Raw genomic sequence first — 20,950 nt, forward strand, 5'->3', positions numbered from 1 at the left:
GCTGTGGAACCTGTGGTTGTGCGGTGGAAGACATCTGCTCTTCTCCTCCTGCAATAGCCCTTCATCACATGGGTTTATTTATTTGTAGGCTTTTTTGAACAACAGGAAAAAAAGTCCACAAACACACCAAAAGAAAAATCAGTTCAGGAAATACAATTACAGGAAACCGATTCACCGCCAAATCTGCTCTGAGCACACGACGGCTTTGCATGCGAACCAGGATTGACGGATTGGCCTTTGTCAACCGTCACCAGTGAAATCGTCGTGAATCTCATTTCTCTCATCTGACTTCCTCATACTGTCCCTTCTAAAGATTTCATATCTGTCGACGTGTGCAAGTATCTGCACAAATACAACAACTATGGGGTGTGCTGGAAACCAATTTGAATCGGAATGTCAGCTTTGATTGAAAAGATGTGTGCATTGAGTGAATCCACTTTACAATATTATCGAATCGTCTTTTTATAGAGGGCTCTGTCCTTTTAGCAATTACCCACAATGCACTACCGGCTACAAAATCTTCGTGTATGGCTTGTTTATAACAGCCCTCCAATATGGCCGCCGGTAGTGCATTGTGGGTAATTGCTAAAAGGCCGGAGCCCTCTATTGCATAAACGGGTGACAGATAAATTCACACGAGTTTAAATGCTGTTTAAACTAGTGTGTTTACAATGCGACTGTGAGGATTGGTGACACGCTGGTGCTCGCTTATAATAAAAATTAATGTACATCAATCTTTTATCAACACCTGCCAAACTGAATAGCAACCCGCAATTAGCAGGTTGGTGGGTGTTAATTTAGAACCCTGGTGCTCGGGCCTGCGGCAGAGGGCACAATGCTTCCAAACCCGACTTGGACCAGACTGTGGCAAAAAAAAAACAAAAAAAACTGATAACTCATAACTGATATTAATATTTTGTCAATGACGGGTTATCTTGGGCTGAACAGCTCTCTTTGGCTTCCTTTATTTTGCAAATACCCAATGTAATGTTCCATGGTTCACCACATGGTCGATTACTCATGCAATAAATACACAGTAAAACCACATTTAAGTATTTAATCATAGTGACACTTGTGGAATGCCTTTGTCAACATTACTGTCAATCTAAACTTATTAAGCACAGTGTTTCACATGTTTGCACTGGTGGTTTGTATTTACTGTAAATACCCATAGGAAGTCAAACTAGCTGACACTCCCTAAATGTACATTTGGTCATCATTAGTAAGTGAAATCAAAGGAAAGGAAGAAATCAGCTGTACGGGATCATACATGTATTTCGCTTTTCTGAAATTGTCAGCATACGATTGGCTGGCGATCAGTTATGGGCGTATCCCACCACGCGCCAGGAGTTAGCTCGGATAGCCTGCAGCACACCCACGATTCGAAACGAGGGCAAAGACTATGGGAGATGGAGGGCGAGGTAATTTGGCAGCGCTGAGAATGTCACAGTGAAAACAAGCAAGCAAACAAACAGAAAAATCAAGTTCTTGGCATGTTTCCATGTCCACCTGTCTTCACATCACTCGGGCTCCTTGTGAAGGCACCACACAAGCGTCTGCCCCACCCCCGTCATGGTTAGCATGCGGTAGCCGATCTTCTCCAACTTGTCCAGCACCAGGCGGGGAGGCTCGTCCACATGGTACTCGGAACTAAATGAGATAAACAAGAGTTAATCTCCAGTACTGTCCCCCAGATGTGGGTCCTCACTAAACAGGGCCGAATCTTGTTAATTGTTCTGCAGTTTGTTCACTTCCTTCCACACCTTCATCCATTTCCCAGCAGCGTTTGGATCTCGTTGCCAATGACAACACCTCCCTAGTCTGTTTCCCATCACACTGACTGCTGGCCTTATTCAAATCGTGCAAAAGGGGACTCTTCCCCTTCTTACCACATAAGAGGCTGTGTTCTGTTGACAGCATGGAGCGGGAAAATAAAAACACTTGAGAGCGATATTTGGAAAAACAAAAAAAGCCAATCGACTTTCTCGACTCCAAGCTGAATTTTGCATTGACAAAAAATATATACAGTGGCCCCCTCACTATATCGCAGTAGCAGCACGTCTCTCTTCGCCTCCTCCTCATCAATACCGATTAATCTTATCGTAAACACATCGGCTGCGCTGGGATAGCTGGCCAGGAGCTAGCTGGAGGCGAACGGCGGGTATGCCGTCAGAGCGTAAAGTGAGAGAGCTGCCTTCAATTCCACCAACACAAGTCTCTTGGCCTCTCTCAGAAGGCAGTGCTGATGAATGTTCATGACTGTTTCAGGTCTTATAATTAAAGATTTAAGTAAATACGTGTATTGCCGTAGTCTTTGTCTCAAATATTTCAAGTATAAATACTCTACATATTTTAAACATGCTGGTACCCACATACACTTACACAAAAATTCCTAGGGAGGCAAACCCTCCTTTGTGGTTCTTCACTAGGTCCCGGTCCCCATTAACGGCGATAAGTGAGGGATCACTGTACATATAGCCCATTTTTAGTAATCTTATCATTTCGTGTCGATCTATTACCTGTTGCAGGTAGCACCTGCAACCAATGGGGAAGCACGCATTTCAGTACTCACAAATTATTTCCCAGCATGGTTGTTTTCCTTGCTCCCAAGTAATTCATGACATCTGGATCAGAATACTCATCTCCCACATTGGTCGGGCCGTTCTCCTGGAAGACAGCGGTGAAGCACATTTACTTGATTTCTGCTCGCTGTGTTGCAGGGTCGTTGCACAACTCGAGCTTTCACTAACAGGTGTGCAGACTAATCCCCAAATAAGTGGTCCGCTTATAAATAGTCGATCTAATTCTCACAGCCACACAACGTATTTAGGTTGTGTTCATTTGCAGACAACAAAGGAAACTAGGCCAATATTTATTTTCTCATTTACCATTGGGGATTTTATGATTTATTTTGTGTATGAAAATTGGACATTGCTGGGATTAGGGCAGAAACCTCCTGCGTCCTAATTAGGGATTGAATGTAAATATATTGTACTCCGCTAATAAAAATAAAATATAACTGAGCCTAGGATTGGATGGCATCTAGTTTAGAGTGTACCCACCTCCTGCCCGAGAGGGTCCAGCACGCTCGTGACCCTCGTAAGGATAAGCAGCTCAAGAAAATGCCTGGATGAATGAACTGTACTAAGGCAGTGATTTTTTTTTGCATACCACTAAAGGAAGCCAGCAAGCCAGTACCAGTTCCACTTTGTGTAAATCACTAACATAAAAATGCTCATTTGTGCTGGACACGAATTTGGCAATATGCTTAATATTGCAGTTTTACTATGGTGTGGAATCTCACTGCACCATACTGGAGCCCTTTCTCAAAATGAAGTGGTATGTTATTGTTAAAATATTACAAAAGGCATACCACAAAGGTCATGTTCTGTTTGTTTGTGTCTGAGTTCCAGCTGGCACGGTGGGCGTTTCCTTTCAGCGGAGCACTTGTCTCACATCATCATTATGCCACTATTTAAGGACGGTCATACTAATGACCTGGTGTTGGGTAATTCGCCTTGCTCAGCCATTGTTCCAAGTGCAATTTTCTAGTTGTTTTGCTCCATAGTTTTCTTGTCATGTTTTTGTATCTGTTCATGTAAATAGTGTTTTTGGTTCTTAGTTTTATTCACTGTGTATATCATATGCATTTTGGGTCCTCTCGTCCTTTTGAGACAATCTATTTCCGTTTATATTCTCCCTGCTTTTTGTTATTCTTATTTTATCGTGGTTTATTGTACCAGCATCATTATATGTACGCTGTGGTCCTCGTGCCTTTTTCTGAAAAGAAATATTTTTGTCAAAACCTTTTATGTGAATCTATGTTTGCGGAGTCCGATTCTGTCCGGAACCCTCCGGACATCCTGGCACCACACAACCGAAATAATATATGGGTCATACCAGAATTGGAGGGTATTTAAAATCCCACCCATCAAATTTGAAATAATCCACATTAAAAAAAAATCTGCAGTGCTGCCGAAAATGCATTTTTTTCCAGTGACCGAATTGAATCTCAAATAAAACTGTAAGAACATTTTTTAAATGTCATTTAAAATATATATATTTGTTTCAATTATCTTGCTTGTAACAGCGGAAACGTTTGTTTCAATAAACAATTTACATAATTAGTGTTCATGGACCGTGTGTCCCACGACCACGACGTGCATGCAACCCTGTTACCATTACCTTTTTAGCATAGTAGAGGAATCACATGATAGGCTCGACCTGTCATCATCAAACGGATAGAGCAAAGGTATGCCCTCTCTTCCATTTTCCACGTTTATAAAATAGTTAGCCTTCATTGAATGTCTCCCTCTCCCTCATGCAACACTGTTATGCAGATGATGAAAGGTGAAGGTTTATTTTTCAAGAATTATGAAGCCAAAATATCCTCCAATTCTGGAATGACCCATATGATATACGAACTATACTGTGAACATCTGCAAAAGCTTACATTAAAATATATATCTATCTTGGCAAAACTGATTTTAATACACTATAGGCAAACTTTGTGTCTGCTCTGCACATTGTCCCCCCGGCCCCCTGTTGATTTGGAGGACGCACGATGTTGCAATGCCACTTTAAAAACGCAACTGACTTGCAGCTCCACCCACGTTAAACGAGCACAATACGGGAAACGACAGCAACAGTACGCGCTGTATTTACGCACCAGTCTGATCTGCGTGCTGACCAATATGTAAGGCATGCCTCCCACGGAGCTTCTCACCCCTCTTCCCTCGAGTAGTTTCCTCAGACGCAACAGTCCCCCTCTCGCAAGTGGCGCTTCTGCTGCCAGCTATTTGCAGAATGCGGAAACACCCACCATGGCGGACCAATCACAGCGCGCCTCTTCGCGACCGTGTTCTGCCACTTGGGATTCAGACATTTTAAGCAACGCTCATTGCTCATTTCGAGGTTTTAGCTCTATTTTCACCCATTTCGGTAAGTGTAAATAACCCAAGACAGCCAAGGTACAAAATGTAACCGAAAATAAATCTTTTACAAAGGCAACACTGAATAGAATGGCCACAGAGATAAACATTTAAGTCTATTCGTGACTGAGAACTAGCTTTTGGGGGTAGCATTTTGGAGGGTTGGTTAGTTGGTTTGGTTTATTGAACACAAAAAAAGCACAAATGTTGCGTCTTCCCCAATCACATCCTTTAAATACATTTGTCTAATTAATGTGTTGCATTTGTGCGTAATGGCGTTAGCTTACATTTCTCGTACGTATCTATTCCGGACATGTAATTTCCTCCTCGGGGATGAATAAATTTCCTCCGTGGTGCTGGATCACTCCTGACGCAAGGAAATGAAACACCACAGGCAAACAACCGTGGCAGGTACTGATAGAATCAACAATAAATGAGCTCAAAGCCCTTATGAGCTGGCCATCATTGTCATTTTGTTGTTCTGAGGGGTAAACGATATCTCAACCACAGTAATGTTCCGTGGTTTGGACTATAATTGGACATCAGAACAAAACAGATCTCATTCATCAGTCGCTTTGATGAGTATTCGACCATTTTGTATGATACATTTCCTCCTTGTGTTGACAACAATGTGACGAAGCCTCCATAATTTATCAACAATTTTCCAACTGCAGGCCCTTCACTCTCAGAGGCCCTACACAGGTGCTCCTTGAGCACGGCTGGGAATATTGCCACCTACTGGCTTCCGAGATCATTGTCATTCAAAAAATATTTACAGTAGAGTACAGTGCGTTCTGCTCGACTGCTTTCAGTATGAATGGATAACAGTCCACATACAGTTTTAAAAAATAGTTGTTAAAAAAAACAACCAAAAGGACTCTGAGACCTAAAAAAAAAAAAACAAAACTCCATCAAATATGCTTTGAGCCCCAGAGAGCTTCTTGTAATCCAACTGTGTTAGATCATCTGCTGCAAGTTATTGGCACCCTCATCCCCTCCTCTGACCTACGATGACAGAGGAGCACGTCGCTGCCGGGTCCACAGGAAGTTATTTGAACTTTGTGAAAAGTCCCTTAAAATGTTTCAGCTAGTGCGTGAAAGAATGCTCCATCATATTTATTTCATAAAATATGTGTAACCAAACAAACAAAAAGCTCAAGACAATGTGTTTTCATGACATTCGGGAAAACAAAAGGCAGACTATCGTGAAACAAGTATCGGGCCTGCATAAAGTTATACAGGACGGAAATAGAGAGTCGCTACTCCTCCCTGTTTTTTTTTCCAGCTCGTGAGACCCCAAAGTTTCAGTCAATCAGTTTTATCATCTTGAGCCTATTTTGACACAATTTGTCAATAGAAAGATATCTGTTTTCAAATGTCGGCAATAAAATTGACCCTTTTGGGTTCAGTGGTCACTAGAGTGGACAGCTATTCAAATGTTGTTTTCTCTTATATTAATTAATCTTAATGTCGCACTACAATGGACCCTCATGTGTGTTACTATCAAGGTGATTTTTTTTCATGCCTAAAGACTAATAAAATGAAAAAAAAATCCTAATGTAGGTTATCATTATTTGTGCATGGAAGAGTTAAAAAGTCATACGATAAATAACCACTCAAATAAAAGACAAATCCCAAAGTAGAGTAACCACACGTTATTTCCCACCACTGAAGCTACAAATGCATCCAGCTCAACCTGATTGATCACCAAGGTTGAGTTTTTATTGTTTGTCAGCGGAATTGTGGGGAAAAAAATCCAAATTGGGTTTGTTTAGCCTTGAATAAGGACATCACGTTATGTTTCAGTTAATTAATAGTTATGTCTTGTAGAGTAGAATTATTTCCCACGACTACGTCTTTAACATGTGACACTTGTAGTCGGCGCAATCATTCTTAATAAAACAAACTTGTGTGTCTGGTAATGCTAAGTTTATCCTGCTCAGACGCCACCGGTCCCTACAGACACGCACACATCTTGACCGCCGTTGTGATAAATGTGGCCGATGGATTTTGTTGAACATGGGCTGCTGAAATGCCAACCTGCTCAAGCCATCGCTTTAATCAGTAGGCAAACGGGGATGGATTGCATCTCGCGCTCTGCGTGCATGTAAGTATGAATTACCGTAGGTGTATGTTAGTGGGGTGATATCACAATATTCAGCAGACAAATTTAAACTATGGCAGATACACGACCCCAGTCAGGCTTCTGATAGATGGAGTGTTGTTAGGGTTATATACCATATAGGTTTACATGTCACTAATTGTGATTAATCGCTATATTAGGCAGCCATGTGTTTCTTCTTGGGACTCCTTTAGTTGGGCCTTTCTTGTTTCCCCGTGAAAAGCTTCGCAGGGCCTCCGCTGAAAGGAGATGGATCACTAACCTCCTTCCCTTTGCTGTTTTCTAGATTACTTCCCACATCTTATGTAAAGTGTCTCTGAGCTGATGATGTTATCCAGCAGCCTTTCCGCCGCTTCGCTCCGTTCCTACTCCCGCCTCCCCTCCCACCAAATCTACGCCTTCCGCCACTTTTTCTGATGGATGGTTACACAACGCAACACGGGATGGCTGTATATACGCAACGCTGTCAACAGGTAAACATTTGTCTGGGTAACATCAGCATTTGGTGTCTGTCATCTGTTCTGGGATGGTTTAATCAAGTGATTACAAGCAATGATGTCAGGAAAATGGAACAGTGCTCGCTCGCACGCATTTGTCCTAAAATCTCAATTCGGACTCCACAAACAGAATCGATTGGCCTTCTTACCAAAAAGAAAGAAAATGCACAATTACCATGAGGCTTGTTTGTGTTCGTGAATGTATGGTACTGCATTCTTATGTTGACTTTTTAAATTCTTCTTATTATTTTTTAACTTCGCACCATGTCTGAATCCTGCTTCATTTCCTACACAAATGACCATTGACAGCAAAATCTCTTTGGTAGGAGATTTACACATTTTTTTTCCTGACATATTTCTAAATGCAGAAGTCATGTACTATAATGACCATTAAAAAGTACTTTGGTACTTGAGTCTATTGTATGGGAAAATACTGATCCTCTTACAGATGTAGTTTAAATATTTGAATACTTTCAATTATAAGAACAAATGCCCTTTCAGACCCTTTTCAAGTACAGTCAATATAAAAGGAGGAGCTGGGATTAAATGTGTGGCGTCTGAAAAGATATCTAAATACGTCTTTGGGAGGGAATGAGTTAAAGTAGCCCATTCAAACGAATACAAATAAATACATCTAAAAATGAGAGCTTTACCGCACAGCGATATGAAATCACAATTATATCTGTGGGCTCAGTATCGTGATGAGTCACTTCGACACGGCGCCCACCGAACGGGCAAGGGCACAAGATGGCGGTAAGGCACAGTTTTTCTCATATTTGGCACTGGTGACAAAAGACGAGGTAGCCTGGTGCCGACGCCCGCTGGTTTGGACATAAAGTGGCCGCAGCTCGGCATTCTGTATTTCTCACTGTGACGTGATACAAGTGAAGCACGAGTGGCGATGCTACATTTTATTTGAAGCGTTCAATCAACTTGACTTCGGGTTTCGCTGTAGTGCTCCACCTAAATCTCTTGCTGTTAATATTTTGAAATCAATCCAATACCATCTCTCCTCTTGGAAGGAGCCATTTCAGAGAGCCGCCCTGAGCCACCGCGTGTTGTCGCCAGCCTCCGCTGCACGGCGCTGTGCTGTTTCGCCACAGTGGCACCTAAACAATGAACGGGTTGGTTGACAGTGCGCTGCTCAGCGCTAAGAGGCCTTTTGAGTTCAAGATCACGATTGAAAACATCACACATTCATTCTTAAAATTTTCCCGGTTCCAAAAAAAGGTTCCATTTAATCTTTTCATCACATTGCACACATGACTGATTGCAGTTACTCATCATCACAGAGTTGTTCTTAAGTAAAGTATGATTGGAGATGGGAGTCAAAGAGAGGACTAATTGGAGAAAGGAATGACAGCATGGATGCATGCAGCTCGGCCTGAGTCACGTCATGATTCCCATCAGGCCCGCGATCATCGCCATGATTTTATTATAATGCAGCAGCATGTGTTTTTTGTTTACGAACAAGTTGGGAGTACGTAATCTGCTCAGTGTATCACTGCAGCTCCACTTCAAGAGGAAAGGCTCTTCTTAGGGAAACAACTCTGACAATGAGCTTGGCAGCCGAGACGGCACAGCTTGACTTTGTTTAATGCATAGCAGGCGGTTTTCCTTCTTTGCGCCGAGTGGTTTACACTGAAACATTTCTAAACACTTGTACTGCCAGTGTGTGTTGCCAGTTTTGCAGGAGCACTTGATGTCATGTATTTCTTCTTTTCAGTCACGATTGCTACTTGTTATCAACTGCTGAACTCTCTACCTGAAAAGAGGTCCCACTCGGATTTATTTGCACAGCAGACAGGACGTTGTCCCACCGAGGGCCTGGAGCCTTACTGTCTGTTAATGTAAGAGCAGATTATGCGGATGCAGAGTAGGATCTAATATCGTCGTGCACGAGTCCACAGTTGAGACGGTGGAACATTTCAATCACATTGCTTGCCTTGAAAACTTAACGGGGAAAAAGAGTGACCGACAATAAAACTTCATTATTTGTCAGTGATGTGATGGTTGCCATTCAAGTCTTGGAAGCTTTCAATCCGATGTTGGGTGTCCCAACTTTGCATCATTGATTGGAAGCCAAGTTTAAAAAAAAAATGCTTTCATCATAATACAGTGCACTCCGCTTAATAGAACACCGGTTAATAGAGTAATCCGCTTAATAGAGCAAAAGGCTCTGGAACAGATTTGCCTAATGCAATTTCCTATAAAGATACTCCGCTTAGTAGAACAGATCTCCGCTTAATAGAACAGGCCGGAAGCAATGAACATTGTAAACTAGTGGTTTTCGAAGTGTAACTATCGCGATACTGTACCACTACCGCGAGAAAACGCGGTAGTTCTAGCCGTATACAGTAACAGGTAGCACGCGTCACTCCACACATAGACACACGCACGTCACAATGGCTTCAACTTCATTCAAGAGACGAGGGCTATCACCTGCGGATAAAAAGGACATACTCAGACGATACGATGCATTGCCGGATTCTCAGAAGGTACGCCCGCGGTTTCCAGGACTTCCCTCTTATCCAGCGCATTGAGCGGGAAGTCAACCGCAAAATTACGGACTCCTGTTTCCAGACAAAAGTAACGAAATTTTTCTCGTGATTTGAGATGTTTGACTGAAGTTGATTAAAGTTGTTGTTTGATTAAAGATATGGACGTCCACAGTCGAAATATCTCTTCTAACTCGTCAGCAGGGGGGTTTTCTGCGTGCATAACTTGGTCGTCGACGTGTCTGAAGGTGTACCTAATAAAGTGTCTCCGGATAATAGAAACCCCGCTTAGTAGAACAGAAGCGCTTCGGCCCAATGGTGTTCTATTAAGCGGAGTGCACTGTACCAATATTCTATGCTTTAAAGCAAGTCGATCGCGAGGGGTGTACAAGAAAAAAAATCCCATATATATATATATAACACATACAAATAAAGATAATTTGCAAAGTAATCCACAATTTAATACAAAAACATTTTAACACTAACACACTTGTGCCAAACACTGACGCCAGACACTCACACTTTCCACAAGCATAGATGGTTTGGTTGCTGTTAAAAAAAAGAGTCAATCAATACAATTCACAAATGCCTCATTTATATAGGATATTTTATCCCCTTAAAAAAGTAGCAAGGAAAGACAGTGATTAACAGTTAACCTGGAGTAACACTTACATGAAGACAACACTGCCATACACACACACACACACACACACACACACACACACACACACACACACACACACACGCACACACGTGTCCGCACTGTATGACTTCGGGCTAGTGACTGAAGATGTAGTGGTACACTGGACCGCAATGGGACGTGTGGGGCCTGTTTCTACTCAATGACAGTGTGAACGTGAGTGAGAATGGCTGTCCGTCTCTCTGTCTACATCAGTCGATGTGTGAAGTGCCTTCCGCCAAAAGTCAACTTGGATTTGCTTCCACTTCTTTGTGATCCTTAACATTTGATAACGAGTGTCGAAAACGGATGGATGGATTGACAGTGGCTTATTTGTGTTGCCATTTTTGTCTCACCCTTTCCTCTCCCAAAGAGAATGGGCCTGAGAAAGGAGGCGGGACAATAGAGAGAATCCAGAACATCTTATCTTTGCTCTCCTCTTTGTTTTCTTACCCTCTTCTGCACCTAAAAGTCTTCCAGGAAAAGTGTGTCTTACATTTTCCTGTCCTTGTTAAAAAAACACACGCACACACACATTCTTGGTAGCAAGAAGTCGGCCTTATCTCCTGTCAGCACTTATGATGGTGAAAGACTTTTTGAGACAGCGTTGCAGGGAACTTGCCGATAAAACTTTTTTTTTTCCCACATTAGCAATGACAACACATCGATGAAAATTGTGCTGTCAAGTGAAGCTCAGGAAATTAGAGCGTATTGAGAGATGGCGGTTTGCTCGTTTTGGCTTGCCAGAACTATTAAATTTTTTTTTTCTTTCAAAGTTCAACAGCCAACATGCCATAAACCGTTTATTTTTAGCTGAATAGACAATACTCCTCTAAAAGCTAGGCTATTTGTCTAAAAGATGTGCTCAAAGAATAAAACTGCCGTGTTGCGTTTTTATGGCAGCATAATGGAAGATACATTTTTTTTCATTAATTCAGGAAAAGCCTGGTAGGGAAGTTCATTTGCGGTGAATCAGAGTGCAAGTATTAAGTAGACCCCCAAATTGACACGAGTTAATTCTGAACGCGGCTCCAACCCCAATTGCAAGAGTATGTGCACACTTGTGTAAACACATGATCAGGGTTGTTTATTTTTATTTGCTCTCTCTAAACATGTACAATATTTTTCAATTGAGTTGTTCGGGTTAGCGGTCCCTATTAATGGTCGCCATGGAAACATTTTGGACAATTTTAACTCCATCTTTAATTGGCGCGTTGAGACTTTTTATGATCCACTTTCGGTCTGTCTTTCCAAAATAAAAGCGGAGGAGTTTCGGCGTCAACACAAACTGACCCATTCAAGCCGCTATAATATCTTCCCTTCAATAAAACACTGGATGTCATGAACAATATTTCGTTAAATATGTGGCATCATTTGAAAAAGACGTTTCAAAACAAACTTTTTTTGTTGTTGTTGAATGTAACCTTCAAATACTGTTGGACTTGAAATCTCTCACGTGAAAGCAGTAAAACCGTTTGATCAACCCAAACAATAACGATAAAATGATAGCATGCGTTGCAAGAATTTTAGCGCACCGTTTATTTGAATTAGCTATTTCACAGCAGGCATTTTGACTTAAACTTAAAAAAAGAGGGACTATTAGAGCACAATTACAGTATTTAAAGACACAGATCTACACGAATCATTGCAGAGCTGCGATGTATGGGCAAAACAAGTGCAGGAATTTATTTCCGCCATTTGATCACTATGGCAAACCCCCAGAATCATAATGGCCAATAATATCAGGGTAGGACAGCCATTTGTCATTCTTTTTGAACCAGGAAGTAGCGAAGGCCAGGGCTAATGTATGCTCTCCGTATAACTAAAAACAACGCATCGTGTTTATGAAATAAAACCCTTGAACTATATTGAGACTCATGAAGAAAAAGCAGTGCCATATAATGGGTTAATCAGACCGGAATATTGAGCAATGTTCTGTTCAGCGTCCCCCCCCCCCCCCCCCTGCCACTGCAGTGCTGAGACTGGACAAACATCAGACAAAGATGTTTGCAAGATGACCTTGGAGAGATTACCCCATGATATTCTTCTCTTCTGTGCTGGGATGTCCCGTGGTGTTCCAGGAAAGTAAAGCTTAAAGCACAGATGGTCCCCCTCGTCCCCTTCTCCATCTTCTCCCTCCATCTGCAGGCCAAACTTCCCTCTCCTCCACCTCGTCCTCTCCTCGCATCCACTCCTCCCGTTTCAAACGCTCCTTTTTCATTATTTCTTTTCTTATTATTATTCGCGACTGCTTCCCATCATCCTTCTCGCTACGCCCTCCAAAAGCAGGAGCCTCGGGTGAGGTGCCTGCTTCTCATTCCCCGTCGGAGCCATCCCAACTGGGCCGCAGCCTAATGAATCATTTCCTCAGAGATACAGTGAGAAAATCACTTTCAGAATCCGAAGAAAGTGAGTTGATGTACCATGAAAGCCCGTGTGCCCTCTCTTCTTTACTTTGCGGTAGAGCCAGTTTGTACACACACGCACACCCAAAAACAAATCAACAAGGAGAGGACGGCTAAGCCTCCCAAAAGCCACAAACTTGAATTGTTTTTTTGAAAATAAAAAATCCATTTCAACATATGCACGTCAGATGTGTCTGCCATCCGTCAGTTTACTCCCTGTCACTTTTTCTTTGCGCAAAAGGCAGCCCAAAAGGCAAGGCAAATTTATTTGTAGAGCATAATTCATGCACGAGGCAATTCACACAAGTTAAAAAAAAACAATGAACAATAATCAATTAACTCTTTCATTCCACAAGACGTAAAAAAGCAACCAGTAGGTGGCAGTGGTCCCTCACGTGCTTGAAATGCATGCTTTTACAAAAAGCTCTTTTTCTCCGTGTTTTTGCCCAGGAATCGCCATTTTCATGAAACTTAGCCGTTTTGTAATGCCGATTGCTGAAGACTGGAAAAAGATAGAAACCAATTTTTTTTCTGCTGAAAGAAGAGAGTCCACTTTATTTTGGTAGGCTCCATGTTTATATAGAATTAGAACCAAATATTCAGTGGGCCGTGCAAGTCAAAATCCAGTAAAACGCTGGGATTGAGGAGCTGCTCCAGTGAAAATGGCTAGGATTGAATGAATTAAAGTAAAAGTGAGGAGTGCAGATTTTCAGTTGTAGCATTCACAGCCGAACAGAACCCTTTCTGGCCTTAAACATTGTCAGAACAGAGGCCTCTCTGTCCCAGAGTTTAGCTGCACGGAACGGAAACGCAGCCTCGCTGTGTTTGGTTCTGACTCTGGGCACCAGCAGAAGAAACTGAATCTGTGGTACTCAGTGTCCCGGATGGTTCATATGGGACCAACATGTCTGAGATAAACTTTGGTGCTACGCCGCGAGTCTATTCTCCGACCAACAGAAAGCCTGTGCAGAAACCCGAGCGTAGGACCGAGATGGTCGTACTTGCTTGTTCTAGTCGGGAACCGAGCAACAGCGGTCTGGTCTCAGCTCATTTCGAGAGTCCTGTGAGAACGCTATAACAGTAGTTAAGCTAGCTCAAGACATGCATAAACCCCCCCAATCCCCCCACCCCTCACAAATCTGGTTTCTTTCGATAAAGCTTTGATTCCGTCTCTATTTCCGAGGTTCCGAGATTCTATTTCCGAGGTGCAAGGCTGATGACGTTACTGATTGAACGTAGCTGTTCAAAGCCACGCCGAGCGTATCATTGTGCAAACACTCTGCCACTCATCATGGAGTATGGAGCCGTTTATGCAATCAGTCACACTGCTCCGTTTGAACCTCCAAAACGGAATCGTACAAACATCCATGCTCAGCCTGCTCTCTGTCACGTACCATCCCTCTGGCTTTGCAGACCTCCCTGCTGCAACAAGCTGTGTGACTTGGCAGTGCTTTGCCTCGCGCTGGAAACACAGCACACAGTTGTCCGTGCGTGCTGGTGCACGCGTGTGTTGTGTGGGCGAGTGCGTGTAAGAAAAGAAGGGAGAAGTCCGAATGGGAGATGCTGAACGCATTCTGCACGATATTAAATGTGCGCAGTATGTTTGGGTTCAGGGTCGGGGTGGGGTGGGGGGGGGGGGGGGGAAATTATACGTCAGGAGATTACATCATGTAATTACAAAATGTGCGTAGCCGTGATCCGTTGTATTATAATTTTAATTACGTTTGGAAAAATTGCCACAAAAACTCAAGGATTATCAACAGTGGTGGCTTGAGGAGTTTAAATCAGGAGGAACGCTGTAAACACACACACACACACCTGCGCACGCGCGCACACACACACAATTTATTTACACTCTGAGGTTGTAACGGCGGTGACCATTTAAGAGAATTTATTCAAAATGAAATTTAAAAAAGTAATCAATGTTTTGGCCAGAGCAATTGGAATAGTTACATTTTCAACAAGGCAACTTGTAATTGTTACCACTTCCATGTCCAAAGTAATCTTCCCAACTCTTGTTTGTGTTTATGTTCAGCGCCATTAAACAGGTTGCTCCATGTCGCTGTGCAACCAGACAGAGGAACCGCAGCACAATTCCCAGCGCCCAACCTGGCGCCTTAGTTTTGTCTCGAGTTGTATGCAAATGAGTCCCCTCCACCACTCTCGACTGGATTTGAACTCTCACTTTTCCCTTATCGCCACCCCACAATCCCCCCGATTTGCTGTTTGCTGTTTGCTTGGCGGCTTGCCCTGGGTTAGTGCTCACTTTTTATGGTCCCCCTCAGTTACGCTCATTTTGAGAGGATTATTTTTCTTTCATGCATGCTGTGCTTCCCTGTATGTAGTCCTTCTATTTAGACCCCAGTCCACACACACACACCTCCACCCCACCCACTGGTTCCCCGTGCACCCATCTCAATTGAATGCCAAGTGAGTGAATGAGTCGGATTCGTCACTTGGAAAACGTTGTTTCCTTTATGCACTTATCGGAGAGGAATGTGAGATGCTGTAACAACCTCACCATCAGAATGGCTTTGATCGCGCCATTCATTGAGGCTGGCGCATATTGTGAAAGAAAAGGAATTTGGCCAATCAAATAAACAATCTAGCAAAGGGAGGGGTCTTGAAAGTTGTTAATTATCTACTTTTTTTCTTATTAAAATAAGAGTACGGTGCTGGTATATCAGGGGAAAAAAATCTGTGAACTTGACCTGACATTTGACGTCCAACGAGTAATAGCACTCTACACCTTGCACATCAAAATTTAACTTTCTGTGTCTAATTCTCTCCCTCACCACCCCATTCACTTGTATTTTTTTCAACTCAGCTTTGCAAAGGTCAAAAGATTTGATATACATTCAGTTCTCCTTTGCATCAACGTTTTCCATCCCAACACACCCTGTTCAAAATTTAGCCCGAGTGCAGTCGCGGAAACATCACGGCTTCGTCCCGCAGTGCCACCAGTGCGGCCAGTCATTTTGCTGGCTCTGTCAAGCAGACACGTTTTTGCTGGCGTCAGTGTCGAAGCATTTAATGCGGTAATCACTTACAAATGTGTGACTGTATTGGAATGTATCACAGACCCGATGAAAGCTCACTTCCCTTTTCGCATACACAATTAAACAGATTGGTTCGCTACATAAATCAGTGCCCGGGGACCTAACTGAAAGTTGTAATGATGTGTTATGACATATAAAGGACTATCATTTGATTGAGTTTGACTGCTTGTAGGCAAGATAATCGGTGGTAATTTTTTGTATATTATCATCTTATTTTGGTTTTTAAGTTGTTGTTGGCTAGGCGGCGCGACTGGAAACAAGGCCGATGATGAGGACAGTGAGTGTGAAAAAAAAAAAGTGGTGTTGGAGGCAAACCACAGAAGCTGAGGACACTGCTGAGTCATTCCAGGCAGTGTTTCTGTCCGACGGATTTTGCGCAAATGTGAAGACAGTGAAAACAAATAAAACTTTAAAAGAACAACAAAAGCCAAATCAACTTTTCTTGAAAAAAAAAATACAGTTAACCATGCATCCATTTTCAAATCCGCTCATCCTCACAAGGGTTCGCGGGTGTGCTGGAGCCTGTCCCAGCTGTCTTCGGGCAGTAAAAAGCGGACACCCTGAACTGGTTGCCAGGGCACACATTGACGAACAACCATCTGCACTCACACTCACAACTAGGGACAATTTAGAGTGTTCCATTAACCTGCCATGCATGCTTTTGGAATGTGGGAGGAAATCGGAGTACCCGGAGAAAACCCGCGCAGGCATGAGGAGAACATGCAAACTCCACACAGGAAGGCCGGAGCCAGAATCGAACCCACAACCTCTTCACTGTGAGGCCGACGAGCTAACTAGTCGCCCACCGCGTTGCCCCTATGAAGACAGTTCTTTATTTCCAGTAAAATTATTGTGTGCGATTTTGCATTCATCAATGTTTCAAGGAGAGCCTGTAAAAGATTCTCAATATTTTTCAGCCGTTCTATTAGCATTATGGAACTAGATATGGCAAGACTCTAGCCTTGAGTGTTTTTCCTGTGAAATGATACCTCCTTCTTCATCTTCGCAATCCGAGCTCACATGCTATCCCGACATAGCGACTCACTTTTGATCATCAGTCATAAATCAGCGACGGACTGCATGGAAGGGCCTTTTCATGCAGCATTGCGTGAATTGAGGAGAAGGTGTGATGGCCGCATGGGAAAAAACCAAATGAGTGCTATGGGATGCGAGCACCAGAAATTCATTGTTTCCAGATTCCCCCGCCTTCGCTTGCAGGTTGTGCAGAAAGTGCTGTTTTCTCAGCTGCTCTATTCGGTAGGACACAAGCAAGCTCATAAAACGTTTCTATGTCCAGAGTGAGAATACAGCACACTGTGTATTCATCAGCGATCCATGTCATGATGATTCCTCATGTCAGTACACTGATGCGAAAACTCAAGACACCAGTCCAGATGTGTATCCCTCCTCTCACCCAAAGCTGGGATAGGCTTTAGCTCACCCCACCACCCTCATGAGGACAAGCACTGTAGAAATAGATGGATGGTTTGCAGGCCATTTAGCTCTCCTTTTCCCAACTGAGCCACAACATCATTTCTGTGCAGTTTCCCCCCCACCCCCTTTTTCCCTTCCTTGTCCCTCCTTGGAATGATCGCATGTCCCAGGAATAACACATAGCGTCCAAATTTAGGAGCTCTTGTCATGATTTTGAAAAAGTGGCTGCATGGGGATTAAGAATCTGGAAGTGAGTCGTGATTCAATTCAGGTTAAAGTTAGGATAAAGATTATTGTGAAGAATGTCCTTGTTGCTGTTATCATTCGAGCATCTCGACCGGCACCGTGACATTGAACAGCAACAAAGCTGCTGCCAGACACTGTGTCGACCAGCAGATATTTGTGGGGAAAAAAAGCCTAAAAAATGTTTACTGTTATATACACTTGTTCTTTATACAGAACAACCACAGTAAAGATGAGATGGTTTCAAAATAGAATTCAATGAAAAAAAAATTGTCGTTGAATTTTTTCAAGTTACCTTTAATAGGTTTATTTACAGAAATTACATTGTTAATGCATCAAAATAACATAGCGAAATATCGTATAAAAATAGCCTTTATCATATCAAATTGTATCTTTCAAAAAAAGGCAGATATCTCTGTGTCAAATCGTCACGCCTTATATCGATATGTATCACATCGGTAAAAAAAAAAGTTTCGCTACAACTCTAGTTTGTTCCTACCACTGTGATTTTGCGTGTTGAAGTCTCTGACGTGTTTCTCCACACTGATATTCATGTAGTCCCATCTCACATCTGCGCTTGAAGATGTTGGCTGAGTCTCATTTTTGAAGTGCTGTCTTGGACTCATTCTGTCAAACTCACAACAATGCCGGCAACAAGATTTCCAGTGTGTGCAAAGTTAATGTATTTCTGAGGACTCAAAAGCCGGTGGACCCCCCTTATAAATTCTGCTGGGCCAAATCCAGAAGCTAAAAGTGGAAGTGGGGGCAAAGTGGATCGAACTATTGTTGGCCGCAGCTCTTGGCAGCTTTTTGACCATTGTGATGCTGAAAGATGGGATGGAGATTGAGTTAGAGAGAGTGAGAGAAAATGCGGAATGTTATTTTTGCTGGCAGAGGAGAGGACGGCTACCTTGGAGGCGCTTCTCAGCAGAGGCCCATACGTCTCTGTTCCTGGCAGACAACGCGACAGGGGGTGGGAGTGAGCGTGGGAGGAGTAAAGGGGAAAGAGGAGGGAGGGTTGCGGTGGTATGTCACGATGCTTGTGCTCCTGGAGAGTCAGCCAAAGTCCAGCACTGGCTTCATGGTTTCTCCCGCCAATGTGATGCTGGTTTGGAGAATTGGAGCAGACACCCTGACTCCCGTTTTTTTGGGGAGGAGGGGTGGGGGGGGTTGAGAGAGGAGTTTGTGGATGTCTCTTGTTTCACCAGCGTCACTGGCTGACAAATCCAAAGAAGCAACAGTCTGTCACTGCTGTACTTTGTTTTGAGCTCCATCTGCCACCAGAATGACCTGCCGTAAAGATTATCCCACCGCACATTGAGCAATGTAGTGGAACGCGACTGAATTGGACAAATAAATAAAAAATAAATTGCAAATACATAATGTTGCAATTGACCCTCACACACCTCACCAACTCGCTGCAGCAGAAAAACTGTGACCCCGGAGTTCTTATGGTGTGTGGCCCTACATACAGTATACACTAGCTGCTATTTATTATTTTTTATTATTATTATCATTATTATTTTAATTAAAGCACGGGGGCGGCCCAGTAGTCCAGTGGTTAGCACGTCGGCTTCGCAGTGCAGAGGTACCGGGTTCGATTCCAGCTCCGGCCTCCCTGTGTGGAGTTTGCATGTTCTCCCCGGGCCTGCGTGGGTTTTCTCCGGGTGCTCCGGTTTCCTCCCACATTCCAAAAACATGCGTGGCAGGCTGATTGAATACTCTAAATTGTCCCTAGGAGTGAGTGTGAGCGTGGATGGTTGTTTGTCTCTGTGTGCCCTGTGATTGGCTGGCAACCGATTCAGGGTGTCCCCCGCTTACTGCCCGGAGACAGCTGGGATAGGCTCCAGAACCCCCCGCGAACCTAGTGAGGATCAAGTGGTTCGAAAGATGAATGAATGAATGAATAATTAAAGCACAAGCAATTTGCTGTGAATGTCAAGGATGAAAGGGGATTGACCCGACAGCTATGTTATAATAATAGAAAGAGAGGAAACTGGCAATGATAAAAGGAGAGAGTGCGGATATTTAAGAGCCCCTTGACAATGATCATACCATTCGCAGATAGCACTTGTGTATTTTGGCCACAGAGAACATAACACATGTTCTCTGTGTACATATACAGTATAAACTAATATTATTATATCGACATTCACACGCACTCACGCACGTGCGCGCACGCACACATTCTGATCTGACAACAGTGTGACCTAGAGTGACCCACTAAATACGGTAATACACGGTAAATGCAAGCCCTGCCACAAAAACGTCTCCACGATCAGTGAAATGTTTGGGAGAAGTAATCCAACAAAATGTCCATGTCGACGGAAGGCCAAAATATGGAAAAATAAACATTTGTAAAAATTCCCATGCTTGTGTAGTAGTCTTGTCCATAGTTAGATTGATGCATAGACATACAGTGCAGTATGTTCCATTCTCAACCTGAACAACACAAGCACCCATTCACACTGACAGAAATAGGGAGCCCATTGTTGTTTCTGGAATCAAGTCTATGCTAACTGCTGTGCAACATTCACCTGAACGTCTCTGCGGTGTTGCTCTCTGGGGGTCTGGCACAGGCCCAATTACCTGCAGATTAGAATGCTATGAAGTCACCCATCACAGGTTGGGATGCTGATGTGAATTTATTGTTGTCATTCATCATGCTGTTAACAACTCAATCCAAAATCTAAGTGGTTGGTGCTGATGATCTGGTTGCAATAAATAACTTTGACAGTCTAGCTAGTTTTGCCTATGACACATACTGGCAATTCATGGCTTTGACGTGTCATATTTTTCCTTTGGCTTACTTTGGGTGGACGCAATAAAGCCGTATAAATAGTGGAAGCATGATCAACTTTGGTGTCTCCTCAGTTTTTCCCTCGGAGGATTAGAGCTGGGCTTCTCACAATAGTGGAGAGTAGAAGCCAAGCCACGGCCTCAAATGCAGCCAGGCCAACAAAGCGTTGTCTTCAAACCCTTGCAACCATCATCCCAATAAGCCCACTTCATCCTCACTGTGTTATTCTTTATGATCCACACCTCCGCTCCAGCTCAAGTGGCCTTCTGAGACGCACTGCGT

The 20,950-nt window shown here is 43.2% G+C and overlaps 1 protein-coding gene across 2 annotated transcripts; it reads right to left on the reverse strand.

Moving 5' to 3' along the window:
• Positions 1 to 1,043: 1,043 nt before the first annotated feature.
• Positions 1,044 to 4,817, reverse strand: gchfr (GTP cyclohydrolase I feedback regulator). Of its 2 annotated transcripts, XM_052085934.1 has the most exons (4): positions 4,670 to 4,817; positions 2,573 to 2,667; positions 2,383 to 2,466; positions 1,044 to 1,650 (listed from the first exon to the last, which is right to left on the reverse strand). In XM_052085934.1, the coding sequence occupies exons 1-4, from the start codon at positions 4,703 to 4,705 to the stop codon at positions 1,521 to 1,523; spliced, it is 345 nt and encodes a 114-aa protein (XP_051941894.1). In that variant the 5' UTR covers positions 4,706 to 4,817; the 3' UTR covers positions 1,044 to 1,520. The 2 variants fall into 2 exon arrangements, with proteins under 2 accessions (XP_051941894.1, XP_051941895.1); XM_052085935.1 differs by lacking the exon at positions 2,383 to 2,466.
• Between the last annotated feature and the right edge of the window lie 16,133 nt (positions 4,818 to 20,950).

Source organism: Hippocampus zosterae, chromosome 14 (assembly GCF_025434085.1).
Source record: "Hippocampus zosterae strain Florida chromosome 14, ASM2543408v3, whole genome shotgun sequence".
Classification (NCBI taxonomy): domain Eukaryota; kingdom Metazoa; phylum Chordata; class Actinopteri; order Syngnathiformes; family Syngnathidae; genus Hippocampus; species Hippocampus zosterae.

Excerpts from the sequence above, each read along its gene's own strand:
- gchfr (XM_052085934.1), bottom strand. The coding sequence starts at position 4,705 with ATGCCTTACATATTGGTCAGCACGCAGATCAGACTG. Across the intron at positions 2,467-2,572 it reads ACCATGCTGGGAAATAATTT|TGATCCCTCACTTATCGCCG; the intron begins GTGAGTACTGAA and ends CTATATGTACAG. Across the intron at positions 1,651-2,382 it reads GCCTCCCTAGGAATTTTTGT|TTCCGAGTACCATGTGGACG; the intron begins GTAAGTGTATGT and ends TATCTCATTTAG.